At 42.4% G+C, this 20,439-nt stretch overlaps 1 protein-coding gene across 2 annotated transcripts in view; it reads right to left on the bottom strand.

The window, feature by feature from the left end:
• PDIA2 (protein disulfide isomerase family A member 2) overlaps positions 1-20,439 on the bottom strand; it is a 709,180-nt gene that overhangs the window by 190,748 nt on the left and 497,993 nt on the right. For both annotated transcript variants that reach the window (XM_085632194.1, XM_085632195.1), the window contains exon 8: positions 14,168-14,288. In XM_085632194.1, the coding sequence (XP_085488320.1) occupies positions 14,168-14,288 (121 nt within the window). The remainder of the gene's footprint in view (positions 1-14,167; positions 14,289-20,439) is intronic.

The raw sequence follows: 20,439 nt of genomic DNA, 5'->3' as shown, positions 1-20,439 counted from the left end.
TTTTTCTGGCACAAGCCCAAACAAAATCTAATTGGTTAAATCTCATAATGCACTTAAATGTACTCATGATATACCTGATAAACGTATGTGTGAGGTCTTAATATCTGATGTCACTTCCAGAGAGGTCACTTCCTGTGATCTTATATACAATGCACGTCGTCATGTGCTTTATGTGCTATGGTGGCTTGTGCCATGATGTCACTTGCAAACTACCTAACATTTTTAGTCCCCCCACTTTTGTTTTTTAGGACTTGTGTCCTGGAAGAGGGCAACGGTGGAAGGTGGGGGTGAGGGGGGAATTCAGTCAGTATAATCACATGTAGAACTTGTTGTTTACTACGCAGTTATATAGTGCATGAGCAACCAGTAGAGAATTGAATTACAGCAAACCGTTTTTGTAGGCTTGTAAGCAGGGCCAGTGGCGGGAGAGTGGAAGGGGTGATGCCACTGGTCAGGGTAGAGGTGCCGGTGCCCTGTTCAGGGGCGAGAGTAAACAGAAAGCAGGGAACAGCATTGTGCACCAACACATCCTCTCTCTTATTGTTTTGGGACCCAGCAGGGGTGCTTTTAGGCTTGCAGAGTGTCTTAGACTCTCGCAGTCGCACCAATTTAAAAGTAGAGGGTTCTGATTGGCCCCGGGATCTTTATTTCCCATGGGCCATCTCACTCCTGGGGAAGCTAGAGTGCCGCAAGTGCTCTGATTGGCTGCCAGCAACATGAGAAAAATGTTGCTGCCAGCCATTACAGGACTCGGGGACTTAGCACAGCAAACAAATATTCCCAGACACTTTAAATATGCCTAGTTGAAAGTGGAATACTCTGCTAAAACAGTTTCGATTGATTTAAGACTGAAAAGGAATGATTACAAGCAAAATAAAGTGCTGCAATAATGCTGCAAAATATCACTTTTTCTGCTGTAAAATGTCAATTTTTGTGCGCAAAATTTTCAAATCTCTTCCGCAATATCCTCGGGGGTCTGTCTAGAGTGGCTATAAAGGCATTCTTCTCATATCAGCATATAGTTTGCATCTATAACTGCCTCAGAGGTAGGCCGCGACATCGACCATGTGGAACATCATGGAGTATGCATCACCTTACCGATTATACAGTACATTTTTCAATGGATTAATCCGTTAACAAAAAACACGAAACAGAACAGTAACTTTGGCAGCGACAAGGCAGTCAGTTAAGCCATCACATAGATTCTTGTTTCACATAAATGGATCAGGATGAGTACTAGGGCCCGGCCCACCCCCTTCTGGATTGGGCTCCTGATGGATCCTGATACAGGGTCAGGAATGTAATGTGAGGTGTCTAGCGAAGTTAGAAGCTGTCTACCTGTTTGGGCATTGAGTGCATCTGGTAGCAATTAGGTGACCCCCGGGGGGAGGGCTGTGACCTCATCCTTCATGTGCCCGTCGGTGCCATGTCTCGTCATTTTATAAAGCGAAAGAAGGGGTTGTGCCCGTAAAACACACCCAAAATTGGCCTCAATTGATAATTATCTACAATACAATATTTGGGTGTAACACTCAAAACAATACCACTTTTAACAAAACCACTTTAACAACTAAGGTGGTTTGGTGTTTTTATTACACATTATGATTCAATTACTTTTTTATATACTCCTGTAACATCAAAATCATGTCAAAACCAAGAGCAACAGTGAAAAAATGAATAAGGAATTAATGAAACAATTGAACACAACATGAATAACGTGAATGGCAACACCACATTAGACAATTACAAAACAATTATTGTAGAAACAGCACATGGAAATACAAGACAAAAACTAGTCCTTTAATTTGTACAACAAACAACGATGGCGGCACAGATTATTCACAATTCTCACAGCTGCAGCCTACCAACGCCAACTAGTCATATAATACAGTTACAACAGGCCAAATGCCATGTTTTGAACACTATAATATTCTTTTTGAATCTGCTAAAGACCCCAAGGACCACAACGCTGACTGGGAGAGACACGGACAGGAGAGGACTCCATCTCCCAGCCGCCCCTGGGCCTCAGGCCGTGCATAAAGCGCGATCGCAGACCCGCGGCGCAGGACGCGCTCGGGCAAAGCCAAAGCCCAGGCCAAGGGCAGGCCCATCCACGCCCGTCGGAGCCCAGAGAAGGCTGGTCTGGACCCACCCTCTGAAATCGGCGATTCTATATAAGGTACTGGTTACATTCATTGTTGCTGTCACCGCTATTTGTTATCATTTGGTCTAAGTTTAAGTCAGTTTAATTGTATAGTATTCGTTTCCTATACGATGAGTAAGCGCAAGGGTCAAATTGATCGTCTGGGAGAGGGAATTGTGGGAACTCTTGACTCATTTCTAACCAGAGCAATGTCCGTCTTAGCACACGATATTGAGATGACGGAACGTCGCTTATCTCTGGAACCTGCCCCCCAAACAAGCTCCGCTCTGACGGGTGAAACGGCTTTGCCTATCCTAAAACAACCTTCACTGCAAACTCAGACGGAGGAGTCAGAAAGAGAAAGGGGAGCATTGTCCAACCAATTGGCATTGACATTAACAAAAACAAAGACAGGAATATCCACCAGGGCAAAAAAGGTCAGGGGACCTAACTCGGAAAACTCAGGAAAGAGAAAAAGAGGGGGAGGTGCACAGAATCAAAAACCGGCAAAGGCGCCCAGACAAGCCAAAGTAAGAAGGAACTGTGATGAGGAGGAATCTGTACAAGATATGCAAGAAGGAGAACGTACCTCGGAAACCCCCATATTATCTGTCAGCCCCTTGACCAATGAGGACATGTGGCAGAGACTGGAGACCTTAGTAGCCACGATGCTGAACCCTATAATTGCAACATTGAACCGGATGGAAGGGAAGCTAGTGACCCTAGAAGCACAGATGATAACAAATGAACACACACTAGGGACATTGTCGCTCCCACTGAATGTAGGGCCTGTGGGGATTGGACTAAGTGCAAGCTTTCTGGCACTAGCTTTCTGGGGGGAACCTGGATGTTATTGTGTGGTCTTCAGTGGTCTTCAGTGGTCTTCAGTGGATATCTTTCAGTGACCCTCCTCCTGCTGGATCCCCGGAAGAGATCCAGTGTCACTGCCCGGAGACAGATGTCCCAGCAGGAGGCGAAATAAACATTGAAACTGAACAAGGTCCTGACCTACATTGGAGGCAGCACCGGATGACACATGTTCCAAGCATTGGGATTTGATTCTTATTGAAACGAGTTTAACGAGTCACGGTGTCTGTGTAAGCTCCAGCAGTATATCCAGGGTGCCTACCTGACTAGCCCAGCACCAGAGAACCGGGGGAACCGAGGGAACGTGACTCCTCCCTGCCGCCGCCGCAACGGTCTATCCCTCGAGCGGCCGCAGTGCGCAGAGGGGAGAAAGCAACTACAATCCCCAAGCTCCTCCACGGCGGAAGCCCGCCAACACCATCACCGCCAGCGCCTGGAGGCGCATATATTCTCGGACTACCCCCGCGACGCGGGACGCGCGCGGGCGAAGCCGGGCTAAGCCCGGGACAAGGGCGGGACCGTCTGTGGCCGTCAGTGGTCTGCAGTGGTCGGGCGGGCCACCTCTCTAACATTTTTATCTTGTCCGGGGTGAGTTTAAATTGTCTCCTATCATGGAGTTTGTTTATACTGGTATCACACAGGAGGATTTCCTGTTCCCCCCTGCTACATTTGAGTCCCTACTTGAAAATGCACTGAACTTGGTATCAAGTGAAATAGCTGACACTGAAAGAAGAATGTCTATGAGCTGCTCTAACAATATTATTCAGCCGACATCATTGCCAAATAGCCCTGGGATTCCATTATCACCAGCTGTTGTAATTACAAAACCGGTATTGGTACTAACATCACCCGTATCCCTGTTGTCTGAAATTGTTCCCACTATTACAATTGCCTCCCAGGATGATATTATTACCTTGGGATCTACGGACACCAGCAATAAACAGGGAGGGGAAAAACGTAAAAGGGGCATTACCAAACCCAGTGCCAATAAAAGGAAACAACTTCCATCTAGCAAGAATCAGCCTACGCCTCAGAGCCTGTGGAACAAACAAAAATTTACTGGGGCACAAATTGCTCATGCTGTGGATAAAGACCCTGTGGTCGCGGATGATGATATTCCTACTGCAACCACTACTGACTCAAGTGGGACCTCTAACACTATATGGACCCAAACAACACTAATGGGAGATAATTATCATCTGTCGAAACAGAACGGGAACCTTATAGAAACTATAGTGGATACTATTTTTAATCGTCTAGAGAAGCAAATGATCAATCAGTTTAATAATGTTTTTAAAAGTCTTGATAGATTAGATAACCTGGTTAAAAACGAAGAAGCAAAAAGAAAGGGGTCTGTCATCTTGGATCATATCAGAGCTGACCGTCTTGTAAAACAACTTGAATCTGTAAGCAACTCTCTGTCACTAAAGAAACAGGAAGTCCCCACTTTATCGGGCGGTGGCATGAGTAACCCTGGAATATCAGCCCACTCTACTGTACTACCTACAATTCAACCCCGATCTGCTAATGGAGGGAAGAACATGATAAAATCTAATTTACCTCCCAAATCTACCCCAACGCCTGCACCTAGACAAACTGCCCCTTCCGTTAGTATTAACAAAAATGCCAGTAACCACAAAAACGGTTCCATCCAATCTATAACAGCTACAAGACCAACTGCTGTTAATAATAAAGGTACTGGGCAAGCAGGAACAAGCAAGCCTTTTAAACATCAAGGGCCTGCCTTACATTTGCCACCGGATGCTTGTCCCTTTGTTATAGTCCTCGCAGGAGTACCACCGTTGAGGGAGGAACAGGGGGAATCATGGGTGCAACTGCAAAACAAATGTATAGACTGGCTAACTAAGCACAAAGGTGTCGGATTCGATATCTCAAGAGAGATTTTATCGGCTCGTAGGGTGTCTTGGGTCGGCCCCTTAATTAAAGATAAGGAAGGTGACTGTATCGTCCTCAATTTCAAAAACCCTGGTACTGTAAGACTTTTACTCAACAGGAATGGTAACTGCTCTGCCATTTCTACGGTTGTAACTATGTTACCTTTGAGTTACTTTTACAGACAACCCACAATGCAATCACGGCCACCCTTAATGCAATTTCAACCACCATCAATGCATTTCCAGTCACCCCCTTTGCAATTCCAGTCAACTTCGTTCCCATTTAATATGTTTAACAGATTCGCACCTTTGTCAGATTTGGATATGTTAGACTGACCCTTATCGACTAATCCAGTCGAATTATCATTGGCATCAATCACTGAAACTCTGGAAGTCCTACAACCCTTGCCTTGGACTGTAGAGAGAGAAAAACCCACGAACCAAAGACTATTGCCCCAGGATTCCGAACTATCTTTTGTAAGTTGGAACATAGCGGGACTTAATACTAAAATGAAAATCAAAGAATGGTTAGAATGGGTTAAAAATAACTGTGACATACTGATGCTACAAGAGACTTGGTGTACAACTACACCTACAATGGAGGGTTTTTGTTGTTATAATTTAAAGGCTTCTACTTCACCTATGGGACGCCCCAGTGGGGGTTTATCTATCTGGACTAAAATAAGATCCGGGGTACAAACCAAATTGATCCCTACTCCGGGTAAATGTTTTATGGCTATGAAGTACATTAACAGGATGAAATTATGCATAATTAACTTTTATAATAATGATTTTGTTACTCGTCCCAATGACAATTTTCTGTCATTGTTTAATTTTATTGATGAAATTATGGAGGGGCAGAAGTATGGGCTCTTTGATGGCATTTGCATCGGAGGGGATTTTAATGCTCATATGTACCGCAATAGTCCTCTATGTAGAAACGGTGAAGAGTTGAAAAACCACCTAGCCTCCCGTGATTTAGTAAACGCAATGGAAATTGCTGGTTCTAGTGCAAATAACATATTAACACCTACATATATAGGCCAGGGCTGTGCTTCTACGATAGATTATATATTTATCTGTCCCACATTGTGTGACATAGTTTTAAAAGCAGAAGTCATCTGCTCCGCATATAGTGATCACTACCCGCTTAGAATATACTTAGATAATCCACAGACCACGAAGGTTGCACCGAGAGCAGAGTTGGGGGCACCAAATCTGGTTTTATCTACTGATAGATTAAGATTAATATGGAAAGGGGTGGACAATAAAGACATTTTAGCCAGAGTAATTAAAAAATACCCCACGGTTGTAGAGACCTGTCTGTCGCACATTAGCTTAGGCGACGATGTGGTCACTGCTTTTGGTAATCTTTGTGGGGCTATTAAAAGAGAATCTTCAAAACCAGCTAGGCCTAATATAGATCACGGCCCTCGCTGGTTTGACTCCTCCTGCTCTAAGGCCAATAGGGACCTGAGGGCGGCCTTAAAAACCAACCCTAGGGACGCTCAACTTGTGAGAGAATTAAGATCAAAATACAAATCTGTGTTACGTATTAGATCTGAGGCCCTAGTGATTAATCACTGGGAATCTCTCACGCGCTCCGCCTCATTAAAAGACACGACAGGTTTCTGGAGAGAAGTCAAGTCCCTCAGATCTTTTGGTTCTAACATCAAACCAATCAATTGCAATATAACTGGCGAGGTGTGGGTAGAGCACTTTTCTAAAATTTATGCTATATTACCCACTTCCCCAGACATTGTCCCCCTATCCAACACCGTTGACCGATTGAACTTTTCAATATCCGAGGTCGAGGATGCTATATTTGAGAGCACTAGTAATAAAGCACCTGGCCCGGATGGTCTCTCTATCGACCAGATTAAATCTGAAATCAATTTTTGGGCCCCCTTATTATGTAACTTATTTAATAATTTGGCTGACAGCTCAATCCCCGCTTCCTGGTCGAACAGTGTCATCGTACCGATATTCAAAAAAGGTGACAGGTCGGATCCTGCCTGCTACCGCCCGATTTCACTGATCGATAATACTCTAAAAGTACTTGGAAGGGTAATTTTTAAAAGGATAAGAAATTGGGCTGAGGATAATAATGTTTTACACTGTAGTCAATTGGGATTCAGAAGCCATGTGGGTACTGTCGAACAATGCCTTAATTTGAATTTGATTATGGCCAAATATACTATTGTTAAAAAGTCCCCGCTTTATTTAGGTTTTATGGATCTGAGTTCCGCATTTGATTTTGTTAATCGTTCTAGGTTGTGGTCACTTTTGCTTGATTATGGTTTGGATGACTCACTGGTATATTTTCTTTCTTATTTACATAGGGATCTAAAGGGTAGAGTACGTATTAATAACGATGGTGAATTATCTGATGATATTTTTATTAGCAGAGGAGTTAGACAGGGCTGCGTACTCGCCCCACTGCTTTTTATTTTATATATTAACGGGTTGAGCTGCTCCTTGAGCAAGAACACTAAGGATGTACCAATTATAAATGGTTCCCCCATTTCTACCCTACTTTATGCGGATGACGCAGTACTAATGGGGCGTACCCCGAATGCTTTACGCACTTTAATCACTGGGTTTGTTGCTTTTATGTCCGACTTGGGCTTAAGTACCAATTTTAAAAAATCTTTCATTATGAACTGTGGACCCAAAAAGTATAACATTACTTCGATTAAATCAGGGGACAATATATTAAAATGCACCAGCACCTTCCCTTATCTAGGGTTACTATTCTCTAATACAGGATCATGGCAGCCACATGCTGCCTATGCGAGAAATGAAATTGGTAAATCGATCAATTCAATTTTATCTCTCCGACAACCCAAACTGGCTGATGTCATTTCCCCCCTGCTCAAAATTTATCGTACCCAATGCCAACCAACTGGGACATATGGAGCGGAAGTGTGGGGTTATTGTAACAGCACGTCTCTCCAGTTGGAGGAAAATAGATTTTGTAGAAGGGTACTGGGAGGAGTTCCCTGTGCGCCCACATTTATTTGTCATAATGAACTTAGGCTGCCATATATTGCCGACTTTATTAGGTCAAGGCCCGCGCTTTTTTGGATAAAAATATGGTCCAATCCAGCTGCATCCTTAACACGCAGTATAATATCTGATTGTTTATTACATGAAAGATCTCACCTTATACCTTGGTTAAATGCAGTTAACAATAGCCTGTTGAGTGTGGGACATGGTTTGTTGTTCAGCTCCCCTAATACCATTGCCCCCGCTCACAAGAATGGTGTAAAACGGGCACTGTTTGATTTGTATAAGGAGGAACGAAGGAGATCCGAATTGGTAAAACCTGTTGTTATCAAATATCTGCCACTAACTGATCCAGACAATGATAATCTAAACAAGCCCTGTAGATACCTGTCAATCCCAATTGGAAGATGGAACCGGAGCCTTTTATTTAGGTTCCGGGAAGGAAGCATTGTCAATTTACTAAGCTTCCCTCTTGGCTATAATAAAAGTTTAGAAAAACTGGATTGCCTTTGTGCAGAGGGTGGAAAACAAAGTTTGTTGCACTACTTTTTCTTCTGTGGCCATTACAAGTTGTATACCCGTCAATATTTAATGCCGATTTTCCGTAAATATAACTTAAGGGACTTTAATCTGGCATTGAGATTCCTACAAATGTTGCCAACAGACGAGGTTATACATACTGTAAATTGTTTTATAAAAGCCTGTGTAAGATCTAGGGCAAGCATGGAACACACATAATGGCCACTGAATGTACATTACACCTTACCATTCTAATATAAATTGTATATAGAATCAATTATATGTGTGTTTGGATCTGTATGATTATTATGGAAGTGGATAAAGTGGAATCTACAACTACATATACTAATAGACCATGTATATCCTTATTATGTACTATGCACTTTACGTTACATATGCTGCTCAAACCCAATTGGAAATCTTGTTCTTAAAAAGACTATGTATATCCTTATTATGTACTGTGCACTTTACGTTATATATGCTGCTCAAACCCAATTGGAAATCTTGTTCTTAAAATTTTTATATATGATTTTATATATGTTTTTATGTTTTTTAATCTGTATGTACTTTTATGGATGTACTAAATCCGAATGAAGATCATTTGAATTGAATTGAATTGACTAAGTGCAAGAGGAAGGTCGGAACAAGAGACTCAATCCCAAAATAATTCAAATACCACAGACGAGATTGGGATTAGTCCAAACACTGAGCCCTCATCCATTAACATCAGCAATGCCCCACCCCGGATCTCGAAATCGTATACGAGACCTGCTTCTAGCAAAGCCAGTAATAGTCAATCACATCGGCAACAGACAAGTGGTGCGGATGGTATAATAAACCACCTAACCCACTAACATAGTTTCCACCTTTCGAGGAGGAAAGGCGCCTGGCCAAGAGAGGAAAGGCCAAATGTCAGCCCACTATTGACTCGAACACAGACCTTACTGCTCCCCCCGGCAGCCGCACCCCTGGTATTGGTGCTAGGGAATACACCATCGATGACCGAGGGTCAACCGGAATCTACAATTCAACTAATGTCCAAAGCACTACATTGGCTGGCAGAAAAACTGATTGGGGGGGGAGAGCCGGGAACCTCTCAAGTCAGCTGATTATGGCCAGAAGGGCAGCGTGGGTAGGTCCGGCAAGAAAATAAACAATGGGAGACTGTGTGGTTTTAAATTCTAATAATGAATTCATAGTCAGATATATTTTAGAGTACCTAGGTAACGTCTCCCTAGAGAATTCTAAAATTGTTGTGCTACCGCTAGGTTATTTTTTTTTAAACCATTTTCTCTGTTATCACAAAGGAGCAATCAATCTCAGAGGGAGAATCAGTCTTGAAAGACCCCAGAGGGTTCTTTTATGGTGCAAGGCTTAACCCTTGAAAATCGATGTGCCCCGCTGACTGACCTGGAAGAGTGTGACTGACTGCACCCACCCCCGCAAAACTCCCAAGCTAACGGCGAGAATCCGGCTAATTTGGCTTGTCCTACTGAAATGAGCCTATATTCACCTGAGCCGCAAAGGGGGGTTACCAAAACGGTCCTCGAGATAGCCTCGTGGAACGTGGCTGGCATTTCCCAAAAACTAAGCGATGAAAATTGGGTGAAACAAGCAAGGTCACGACATCGCATGTTTTCAGGAGACATGGTCTACTGACCAAATTTATGTAAATGGGTATTGCTCGTATCAAACCCCAGCTAAACCTTCACCTTCAGGAACGGCTAAGGAGGGCATTTTGACTTTGATCCCGAATAATTTCCCAGGGAAGGTAATGACATTTTAATCCCCAAATGTAAACTTCCATATTCTTACACTGGAGATACATCAAGAAGGCAGATGGCTCTTAATTAATACCTATAACAACAAGCTTGGTCCAAACAGACACGCTATTGTTGGTGAGGTTGATAAGGCTTTGGAACACTCCACAGGCAATGGTAGGAACGATGCTCCTAATATTGTTTGGCTGGGAGACTTCAGTACATTTCCCTGCAAATATAATGTAGCCCCTATATGCGGCTTTGAGGATTTGGGGGGGAAACATTATAAATCACTTTGCACACAATGAATATGGCAACTTTTTAAACAAGATGCTAACATCCCGAAACATGGTAATTACCGGTGATTTAGAACTTTCATCAGGTAACATGGCAGGAACCTTCCAAAGAAATGACCTAGAGTCAACTATTGACTATATGTTAGTTACTACCCCTATTAGCTTTAGAGCGAGTAGGTTGACAAAACAATTTACAATTTTTTGTGACCATGCTATTTATCACTTCGGATAAAAGTATCTATAGGGGAAGCCCTGTACATTCAAAATGTTGATACCCCAATAGAGGCAAGAAGAAAAGGAATACAACTAAAATGGTCTCATGCTGATAAACCTAAACTGACTGTAGAAATTATATCAACTACACTGAGAAAGATAGCAATTTGCCTAGATCCAGAGGCTGAAGCAGGAGAAACTGTGATGGCCTTCTGTGATCTCCTAGAGAAGGTAAAACTGGCTCTTACATGTACAAAAGAAACAAACAAGGGGCCCGAAAGGGGCTGGTTTGATTCCCCTTGTACAAAAGGAAGGAGGGCCTTGATGCACGCCTTGACAAATAGACCCAGAATCCCAGACCAAATTAGGGGATTGAGGGCTACATATAAGCTTGATAGGAGAAACAGAGAGAAGGCTATAAAATAGGAAATTTGGGAGGATCTTGACACAGTAGCTAAAATGGGTAATAGCCGTGATTTCTGGAGGATAGTTAATGCACCGCATTTTTAAAATCCCTCAGATCCCACGTTCGATAACAACGTAGATGAGGAAGTATGGTTAGCCCATTTTGAGAACATCTTTGCCTCAAGTATAACTCCCCGATCACCACCCATTAATATGGAAACAAACCATCAGGCTCCTCTTTCCTTCTCATTTAGGGAAGTAAAGAAAAGCTTGATGTTGTGCAGCTCAGGTAAATCCCCAGGACCGAACGGTGTCCCAATAGACTTTTTTCAAGGAACACCGGAACTATGGGCAACCTTATTAACGAATGTTATGAATAGTATAGTCCGAGTAGGATCTCAACCATCTTGGTCGGCAGGTGTTATCGTCCCAATTTATAAAAAAAGGGGACAGGGCCAACCCAAAAAATTATAGGCCAATTTCCCTGCTGGATACGACAGCAAAACTCAGGGCCGGCTCCTCCTCTCTAAGCTAGAGGACTCGGCCAAGGACAATAACATCTTAATCCAGGCCCAATATGGGTTCAAGCAGGGAAGGAGCACCGTGGTGCAGTGCTTGAACTTGGCACTTATAAAAGAAAAATACACTGAAATGAAGCAGGGGAAAATATACATGGCTTTCATGGACCTGTCGGCAGCGTTCGACTGTGTGGTCCATGAAAAGCTATGGACCATAATGGGGGAAATGGGGGTTGACCCAGTCATATTACATTTTATTAGATGTATTCCAATGCCACGGCTTCAGTCCGATACACTAAAAATGGGGATTGCACACGTTTATTCAAAATCGCCAGAGGAGTAAGGCAGGGATGCGTCCTCGCCCCATTTCTCTTCTCCATTTACACAAATGGAGTAGAAAATGATCCCACCAAGACTAAAAGAGACGTCCCTATATTTATTTCGCAACTCCTACCTATTTTGGCGTATGTGGATGATGCGGTGTTGATCGCCAGGACGGGGCGTGGTCTTCAACACCTGACATCCTCGTATGTATCCTTTATGGACTCAATAAACCTGAGGGTAACTCACACTAAGTCCTTTACAGTCATAGTGGGAGCAAGAAAAAGAGATAGAAGTCCCTATCTACATGTGGATAAGGAGAGAATAGAGGTGGTTGACTCCTTCCCCTATCTGGGGGCTTTGTTTGACAAGGACTTATCATGGTCAAGGTTAGTGGAAGGAAGAAAGGGTGTAATGGAAAGAATCCTTTTTGCGGTAAAATCATTCGCTAAAAAATTGGGTGCTAGACCTCTCTTACCTATAGGAAACATCTATCAGGCTAAAGTTAAGGCAGCGGTAATATATGGGGCTGGAGTGTGGGGTTCTATAGATATGGGTACACTTCAAACTATTGAAAACACGTTTTTTAAATCTTTAGTGGGCCTGCCCATCTCTGCCTCTAACTATATTTTACATTTGGAATTGGGCCTCCCTTACATTGCAGATACAATACAAATGGCCCCCATCCTCCTATGGCACTCAATCTGGCGAATGGATACAGTGCCTCTGACGCAAACAATAATAAAGAATTGTTTGACCATGGATAACAGCAGGATGTCCGGATGGCGGGGTTATGTAGAAATACCTTTGAATGAAATTGGCCTTTCTCAATTATTTAAAGATCCATCTTCGTGCAGAAAGGTTTCAAAGCAAAAGGTTAAAAGTATGTTTCTGAGGATGGTGGATTATGAGAGAAGGGAACATCATAAAGAGAAGCACGCAGTTGTAACCTCTCGCTCAAATTCCCTACTGACAGAGAGAGGATTTTTCTATCTAGCAGATGTCACCAATGTACAACATAGATTTATACTATTGAGGTTTTGATTGCACATGATTCCACTTATGTTAGGCTACCTGGATAAAACCTATAATCATCTAATTTTGTGCCTATGTGACAAACTGTGAAAACAAACTGAATTGCACCTAGTTTTAATCTGCAGCCTATTTGAGAAGGAAAGGAATGACTATCTAAAACCAATATTAAGGAAAGCAAATTTTAATCAATGCCGGGTGGCATTATATTTACTTAAAATGCTATCTGACCCCTTGGTATGTTTTTCGGTAGCTACGTTCTTATGGGCCTGTAAGAAAAAAAGAAAGAAGGGGATACCATTAACTCCCGGGTTGGCCACTTGTTAATTATTTTTATATCATATGGGGACTGATAGGGTAATGATTGGTTTTATTATATGGAAAAGTCTTGATTGGTTTTTTTTCAATTTTAACTGCGGATGAAATAGTAACTATTTTATGGTCTAAATTGATAACGATACTGTAAACATATTTTTTATCTTGTGCTTTTATGATCATTTTTTAATTGATCGAATAAAGGATTTGACTATGACTATGAATCAGGTGTAGGTTGTGACTAGCTGGATCAAGTCAACGCGTTTCGGAACCCCTCTTATCTAGAGGGTTCTCCTCAGGACCAGGACTAGGTCGTGCACATTTTTGAGATTACAATCAACACGGAAATGGTGATTACAGATACTTTAGTCCACTATGATGGACAAAATATATTCTTGCCTCATATGTGGCTGATGGGGGCACTGTGGGGCATGTTTTGGAATCTGCGTCTGCAAAGGCTTGTCCTCATTCAGTATCTCGTCGTAGCACCTGCCTTCAGCTCAGATATTACTATACTTTTTATTCGGTCTCTCCATAGTCACTGTCCCCATGCAGCAACAGTCACTCTGCCTATGGAATCAAAATCTAACTCTTAAATCCTACCAGCTGAGAAATTTACTTTGTGATTGTCTCGTGCTAGTACCCTGATAGTTCACTGAAATTGGAGTTTGGATAAATCAATTTTGAAAATATCAAACCATGCTCTCTGTCTCTCTCCCAAATCTATAAGCCTAAAAACTGAAAATTAAGAGGGAAGTGCGTAGTCTGGCTGTTTATTCATGTTTGCAGAAATAAGCCCACCCACAAGGCTGTGCCTCTCTACACTTTGATGTCACTGTTTCTTTTCTTTGCCATTTGCAGACACTGTACTTACAGAATTGAACAAATACGTTCTTTGTTTCGTCAAAAGCCACCTCCTCGAAGTTGCTGCCAACAAGGATTTTGACAGGGTTCTTGTCCCAATCTGCAGGGAGTTCCTCACTCATCAGATGGGGCTAAGGGAGAACAAAAGTAATGTTAGGAAAGGAGGAATATCTTACTGTCCTACCTTTCCTGTGTCAAAGCAAATACATACAGTCAATAACCAAGCATAGACCATTGGAGTGGGGTTTAACCCTAATTTTAGTTCAAGCTGTGATCCTGCTTAAGAAAAGAAGTGTATCAAACATGTTTTCCAATTGTGCAACATAGCCAAGATGGTGTTACCTTTTGACAAAAAGACTGCCTTTTGTGAACTGTGTCTGATTCCTCCTGGATGAAATGTATGTACACTGACTGCCAGTCTCCATAACCACGTCGGTATATGAGGCATTGGCAGGTCGTGCAGCTTCGAGCGAAGCTGTCGGCATAGTAGCCAATGAATCAAACTCGTCAGTGCTTCCTCGCTTTTCTCAGTGGCATTTTCTGGTGTTTTTGATATCCACATACACATCCACCCACATCCCCATCACTAAAACAAACGTTAAGTGTGGTCTGGTACTTGATGCACAGAGGATTAATATTGCAGGTCACAGATCTGGTGTCCACACAAACTACACAACCTAGTAGTGACAGTGCAGTGAGTACTATCTTCACCTCATTATGAGCATGTTTTGTCTGTTTGTCTGTCCCCATTCTATCCCCATTTCTAGCATGTCCTGACCTGCCCTTGCTGCACATGACCTGTTGATTTGCTCCTCATCGGGGTTCAGCGCCTATTGAAAGATTAGCAGTTGTGCAAGATTATGGTATTTTATAAAGTCATGAGGTGGTTATTAGGACGTTGTAAGGTCAAAGTTCATTGCCATTGCTATGCATGGTAGAAGGGTTTTGTGGAATTTAATCGGAGCTCAATTGTGCGGGACTTGCTTATTGGTGGGGCTACAAGACCCGAGCTTCTTCTGATCATTCGTAGCCATGAGTGGAGGTGAGCTGTGTATATTCAGCATCACCTAGTGTAACTTCAGTACCCGCAGTGTTGGACGCGCCTGGGCCAGGCGCCAAGAGCGGGCTTTATGTGCTTGTCAGAGCCCAGAGGACACTGGGCTCGGCTTAAACCAGTGGGAACTCTTTTACTCTCACAAATGGGTAAAATAAAGCCCCAGTAACGAAAGGGGGAAGGGACAAACATATTTAACAACTGCGGTGGGCATTATAACCATCGAAATTGGAAGAGTCGAAGAGCGACTTTCAAACGTATAACGAGAGCTGATAGTGGACCTGTATGATGGTGATGGTGTTAGAATAGTGGGCGTAAGAGACTTTCCACTGGTCAGGGAGCACCCACCTCAGCCCGCTCCTGTGTTAGTCACTAGAGCTCCCTCAGGCGATGACAGTAGAGTAGTCCAGCCACTGCATAGTGCTAATCTGTGTAACTCCTATAATTCACAACTTGCCATTGAGAAAGCTGACTCCCTGATCAGTCACCTTAAAATCCCCCCTCCCCAACTAAGAGGAAAAGGTATGACTACAGCAAAGGAGTGGGCAGGAATAAGACAGCTCAAGAGCATATGCTCCCAGGGAAGGACCTGAACGCGGCTAATTCTGGGTCAACATTAATCCCAATGAGTGATATAAATATCAAAGTCTTTTATTAAAATAGAGACCTTGTTGAAGGAATCACTGGCAAAGTTAAAAATCCTGTGGAATGTGACATTAAAATTTTGGTGTGGAATGACCTTGATGGCACCAATAGCTGAACTGAGCAGTGCCTCCAGGGTTAGTGATCATGTAGATCTTGTGAGTGATGGAATCACCTAATTACATCTGATCATTGCTTTTCAAGGGAGATCTGCAACAACCTACCATAACACGATCAAAGAGTCGAACACAGCTGGCATCTCCAAAATGGTGAGAAATCAAGACTGGCTATTTTATAAATTATTGTTACCCGATTTGTATTCAGGAGACTTGGTGTAGAGAAGATTTGTATATTAATGTTTTTAACTTCATATGTGTTATGTGTTTATGTTGTAGAATCTAAAAGGGTTAGACTCAAGGGGGGTTTGGTAGTTCTATTGTCATTAAATAGTTTCGACCTTATTTCGCGTTTTTTCATCTGCCACACCACATTACCAACTTTTGTCGTTATTAACACAGGGTTGTGACCAAATTCTGTTGGTTAATTTTTATCACAACCTTTTTGATCACTCAAATGCTTCAGTAGCAAAAGGGGTAGAGTTTGATCTCAACAAACAATAGAGAAAACTCCATTTATCTCCGCCAATATTATGAAGTATTTCAATGTCAAAGCCTGTACATACCCCAGTAAGAGAGTTTGTGCCTTTGAAGACACGGAAGGAGAGGTTCTACCTTATTTTAAACGTGTTGCGTATGGTTATTTTTAAAATAATTTAATTATAAAATACAACTTACTTTTCACCTTATCAGATAAAGCGCATGCTAGTAATTATATTGTGCTGACTTTTATTGGGAAAGGAATCACTATATGTTATATCATACGCTCAGCTACTTACGAGCACTCTGACTTCAAACTTTAGGGTTATTCCAAAATGTTACAGCAACCATAACCCACTTTTGATCGGGAGAAAAAATATAAGAATGGGTGGATGATTATATATACTAAAAATATAGGAGTCCTAAAAGATCCAGCGACAGATAACTCTGGCCCTATAGAGAAGTGTCTGAAACGTTATGGTGAGTTCAATTAAATTGTATGTGCCTTCCAGTCACTTAGTAAGGCCTTTAGCCATAAGCTGACAAGTAAAAGCCAGTGTGTGTGTTAACATCAGTCTGGCTGATTTAATCAAGTATGGACTAAGGCACACTAACAGCTTCTTAACAGCCCTTCAAAAAATGCCATGCTCAACTGAGGAAATCAGGCTTGGTACAGAGAATTACAAGCAGGCACTTGCAAATTAAGGAAAAGGGAATTAAAGGAAAAAGCCTGGGATGATTTGAAGGCAGCCAACAAGCATAAAGATGCTAAAGCTTTTTGGCGGGTGGTGAATGCACCTTATTTTAGCAAAACTTGCTCATCTGCCCCAGAAACCTTTATTCCATCAGACACGTGGGTGGAACATTTTTCCAAAGGACTTTGAGGGGCCAGTGTTTAATGAACGCTTGAGCAATAATAAAAGTTGGGGAACAACCTTTACAACGCAACTTTTACAACGCACTACACTTACAACGCATTTTTTACAACGCAAAATCCCTTACAACGCATTCCATTACAACGCATGACACTACAACGCATTTTTAAAAACTACCTTTACAACGCATTCCATTACAACGCATACTACCTTTACAACGCATACCATTACAACGCATAATATTACACTACACTATCCAACACTTACCCTACTGTTGCACCCCCTGGAGTTAGAATAGTAATTTTTACCCCTATACTATCCAACACTTACCCTACTGTTGCACCCCCTGGAGTTAGAATAGTAATTTTTACCCCTATACTATCCAACACTTACCCTACGGTTGCACCCCCTGGAGTTAGAATAGTAATTTTTACCCCTATACTATCCAACACTTACCCTACTGTTGCCCCCCCTGGAGTTAGAATAGTAATTGTTACCCCTATACTATCCAACACTTACCCTACTGTTGCACCCCCTGGAGTTAGAATAGTAATTTTTACCCCTATACTATCCAACACTTACCCTACTGTTGCACCCCCTGGAGTTAGAATAGTAATTTTTACCCCTATACTATCCAACACTTACCCTACTGTTGCACCCCCTGGAGTTAGAATAGTAATTTTTACCCCTATACTATCCAACACTTACCCTACTGTTGCACCCCCTGGAGTTAGAATAGTATTTTTTACCCCTATACTATCCAACACTTACCCTGCTGTTGCACCCCCTGGAGTTAGAATAGTAATTTTTACCCCTATACTATCCAACACTTACCCTACTGTTGCACCCCCTGGAGTTAGACTAGTAATTTTTACCCCTATACTATCCAACACTTACCCTACTGTTGCACCCCCTGGAGTTAGAATAGTAATTTGTACCCCTATACTATCCAACACTTACCCTACTGTTGCACCCCCTGGAGTTAGAAAAGTAATTTTTACCCCTATACTATCTAATACTTACCTTAAATGCAATTTAATATTATGCGTTGTAATGGTATGCGTTGTAAAGGTAGTATGCGTTGTAATGGAATGCGTTGTAAAGGTAGTTTTTAAAAATGCGTTGTAGTGTCATGCGTTGTAATGGAATGCGTTGTAATGGATTTTGCGTTGTAAAAAATGCGTTGTAAGTGCATGCATTGTAAAAGTGTGCGTTGTAACGACATACATCCATAAAAGTTAGTTCAGTTTTCGTACCCTATTGAGGTAGTGGAGGTAACTAACACAATAATGGTCAGTTTATCAGGCAAGGCACCAGGACCGGATTGGGTTCCAGTAGACGTATTTAAAGATAATGTCGCCTTTTGGACACCGTTATTGTAGACAAATGTGATCCAGGCTGCTGTTTCCCGTGTGTTCCCACCTACCTGGTCTGAAGCAACTATTGTGCCAATATTAACAAAAGGGATAGAAACCTCTGTGCTTGTTATCGCCCTATTTCTCTGCTCGACTCAATGGTGAAAATCCTTGGTAGAGTTTTACTGACTAGGTTGAAGAGTTGGGCAGATAAAAGGGGGTCCTCCTTGAGGTTCAGTACAGATTCCGCCTGGATTTGTGAATGGTGAAGCAATGCCTTAAAGTCCTCTTGATAACCGGAAAATACAGTCAGGCCAAGAAGGAATCAATTCATATGGGTTTTATGGACTTGACTTGTGCTTTTGACGCGGTGAACCTTTCAAAGTTGTGGTTGTTGATCCAATCCCTGGGGGTGAAGAAGCCCCAATCTCTATAATAAGAAGACTACATCAGGTAACACACACACGAGTTTGTTACGATACTAACCGGGCATGCAATAATGCAACTTAATACCAGACTTTGAGGTAACAATGCTGAGTCTTCTAGGCTGCCTCTCGGAAGCTCCTCATTTGGGTGAGGCACCAGATGGACTCTTGGGGCCTCATTTATGAGTTTTGATACACAGCAGTTCCACAAGGAATTTTGCGGCGCTCCCCTGTGTCAAAACAAAAGAGCAGGAATGCACCATATCTATAAGATACAGAGCATTCCTGTCCTTTTCCCCTGTGCCGGCACAGTATGGGCTGCCATGCTGCAATGCCTGCGTGGCTGGGCTGACTGATTCTGTGCAGGAAGGGACACCTTCCTGCACAAAATCAATCAATTCAGGCAATTTTCTCTTTCTATGTGTGCTGAAAACATTTCTCCTCCTTGAACCTCCCTTACACCACACCTGGGGTGGCGTAAGATTCTGACGCATCCCCAAGTTTACCATGCCTTGTAAATCTGGGAATGCTTCAGGTTCCATGGGTGTTGTGTGGGAACACCCACAGCAACACCAATGGAACGTCCCTTTGACACAGTGTTCTGTGTGAAAGGGGCACATATTTACAAGGCCATGAAAAGCCACATAAAGTAACTTTACGTGTCCGTGCAAATATATCCTGGCACATTACGCCCCCGGAACATCTGTTAATGAAGTACTCCGGAGCTCACCTCTGCAAACAAGGTGGTGCTTGGCTTCTTGTGTTTCGGTTCTTTAAAGATGATACTCCTGCATGGGCAGTTAGAGCTCTGCCTCCTGCTACGCATGATTAACTTGACATGAGTCTCTTTTATTCACATTTAGATACACCTCTAGTTTTCTTCATGCCACTATCAATGGAGGACTACAGGTAAAAAGCAGATTAAAAAGCTAGACTGGATTCTTATGGTGGTGGAGTTACTTCCTCATAATGTGGTTTCCTGTTCCTTTATTGTTACAGGATGTCGTAGATGAAAGCTATCAGGTGAATTTTGAGAGCACACAACACTGTGTGCCTTTTGGAGTAAAGCCAAGGGGTAATGCCATGCACATGACCCCATCAGAAGGCGGGCTGTGCATCCTAAAGAAAGAGCCCAGTGCTTTATGGCTCTTACCTTCAGTTTTTCTTATGAACAAAATGCATGACTACTAAAGTTTCTAGGTGTTAAAGTGAAAGTACACATACAAATGATTCTCAAGCAAGCCTTGGTTTTAGCAAAACAAATGGTGGGTGTATGGGTATGGTATGCACTAAGTCGTAAAAAGGTCACACAGCAAACATTGTATCTTCCGATTA

This window comes from Triturus cristatus, chromosome 10 (assembly GCF_964204655.1).
Source record: "Triturus cristatus chromosome 10, aTriCri1.1, whole genome shotgun sequence".
Classification (NCBI taxonomy): domain Eukaryota; kingdom Metazoa; phylum Chordata; class Amphibia; order Caudata; family Salamandridae; genus Triturus; species Triturus cristatus.
This window is presented reverse-complemented; position numbering and strand designations above follow the sequence as displayed.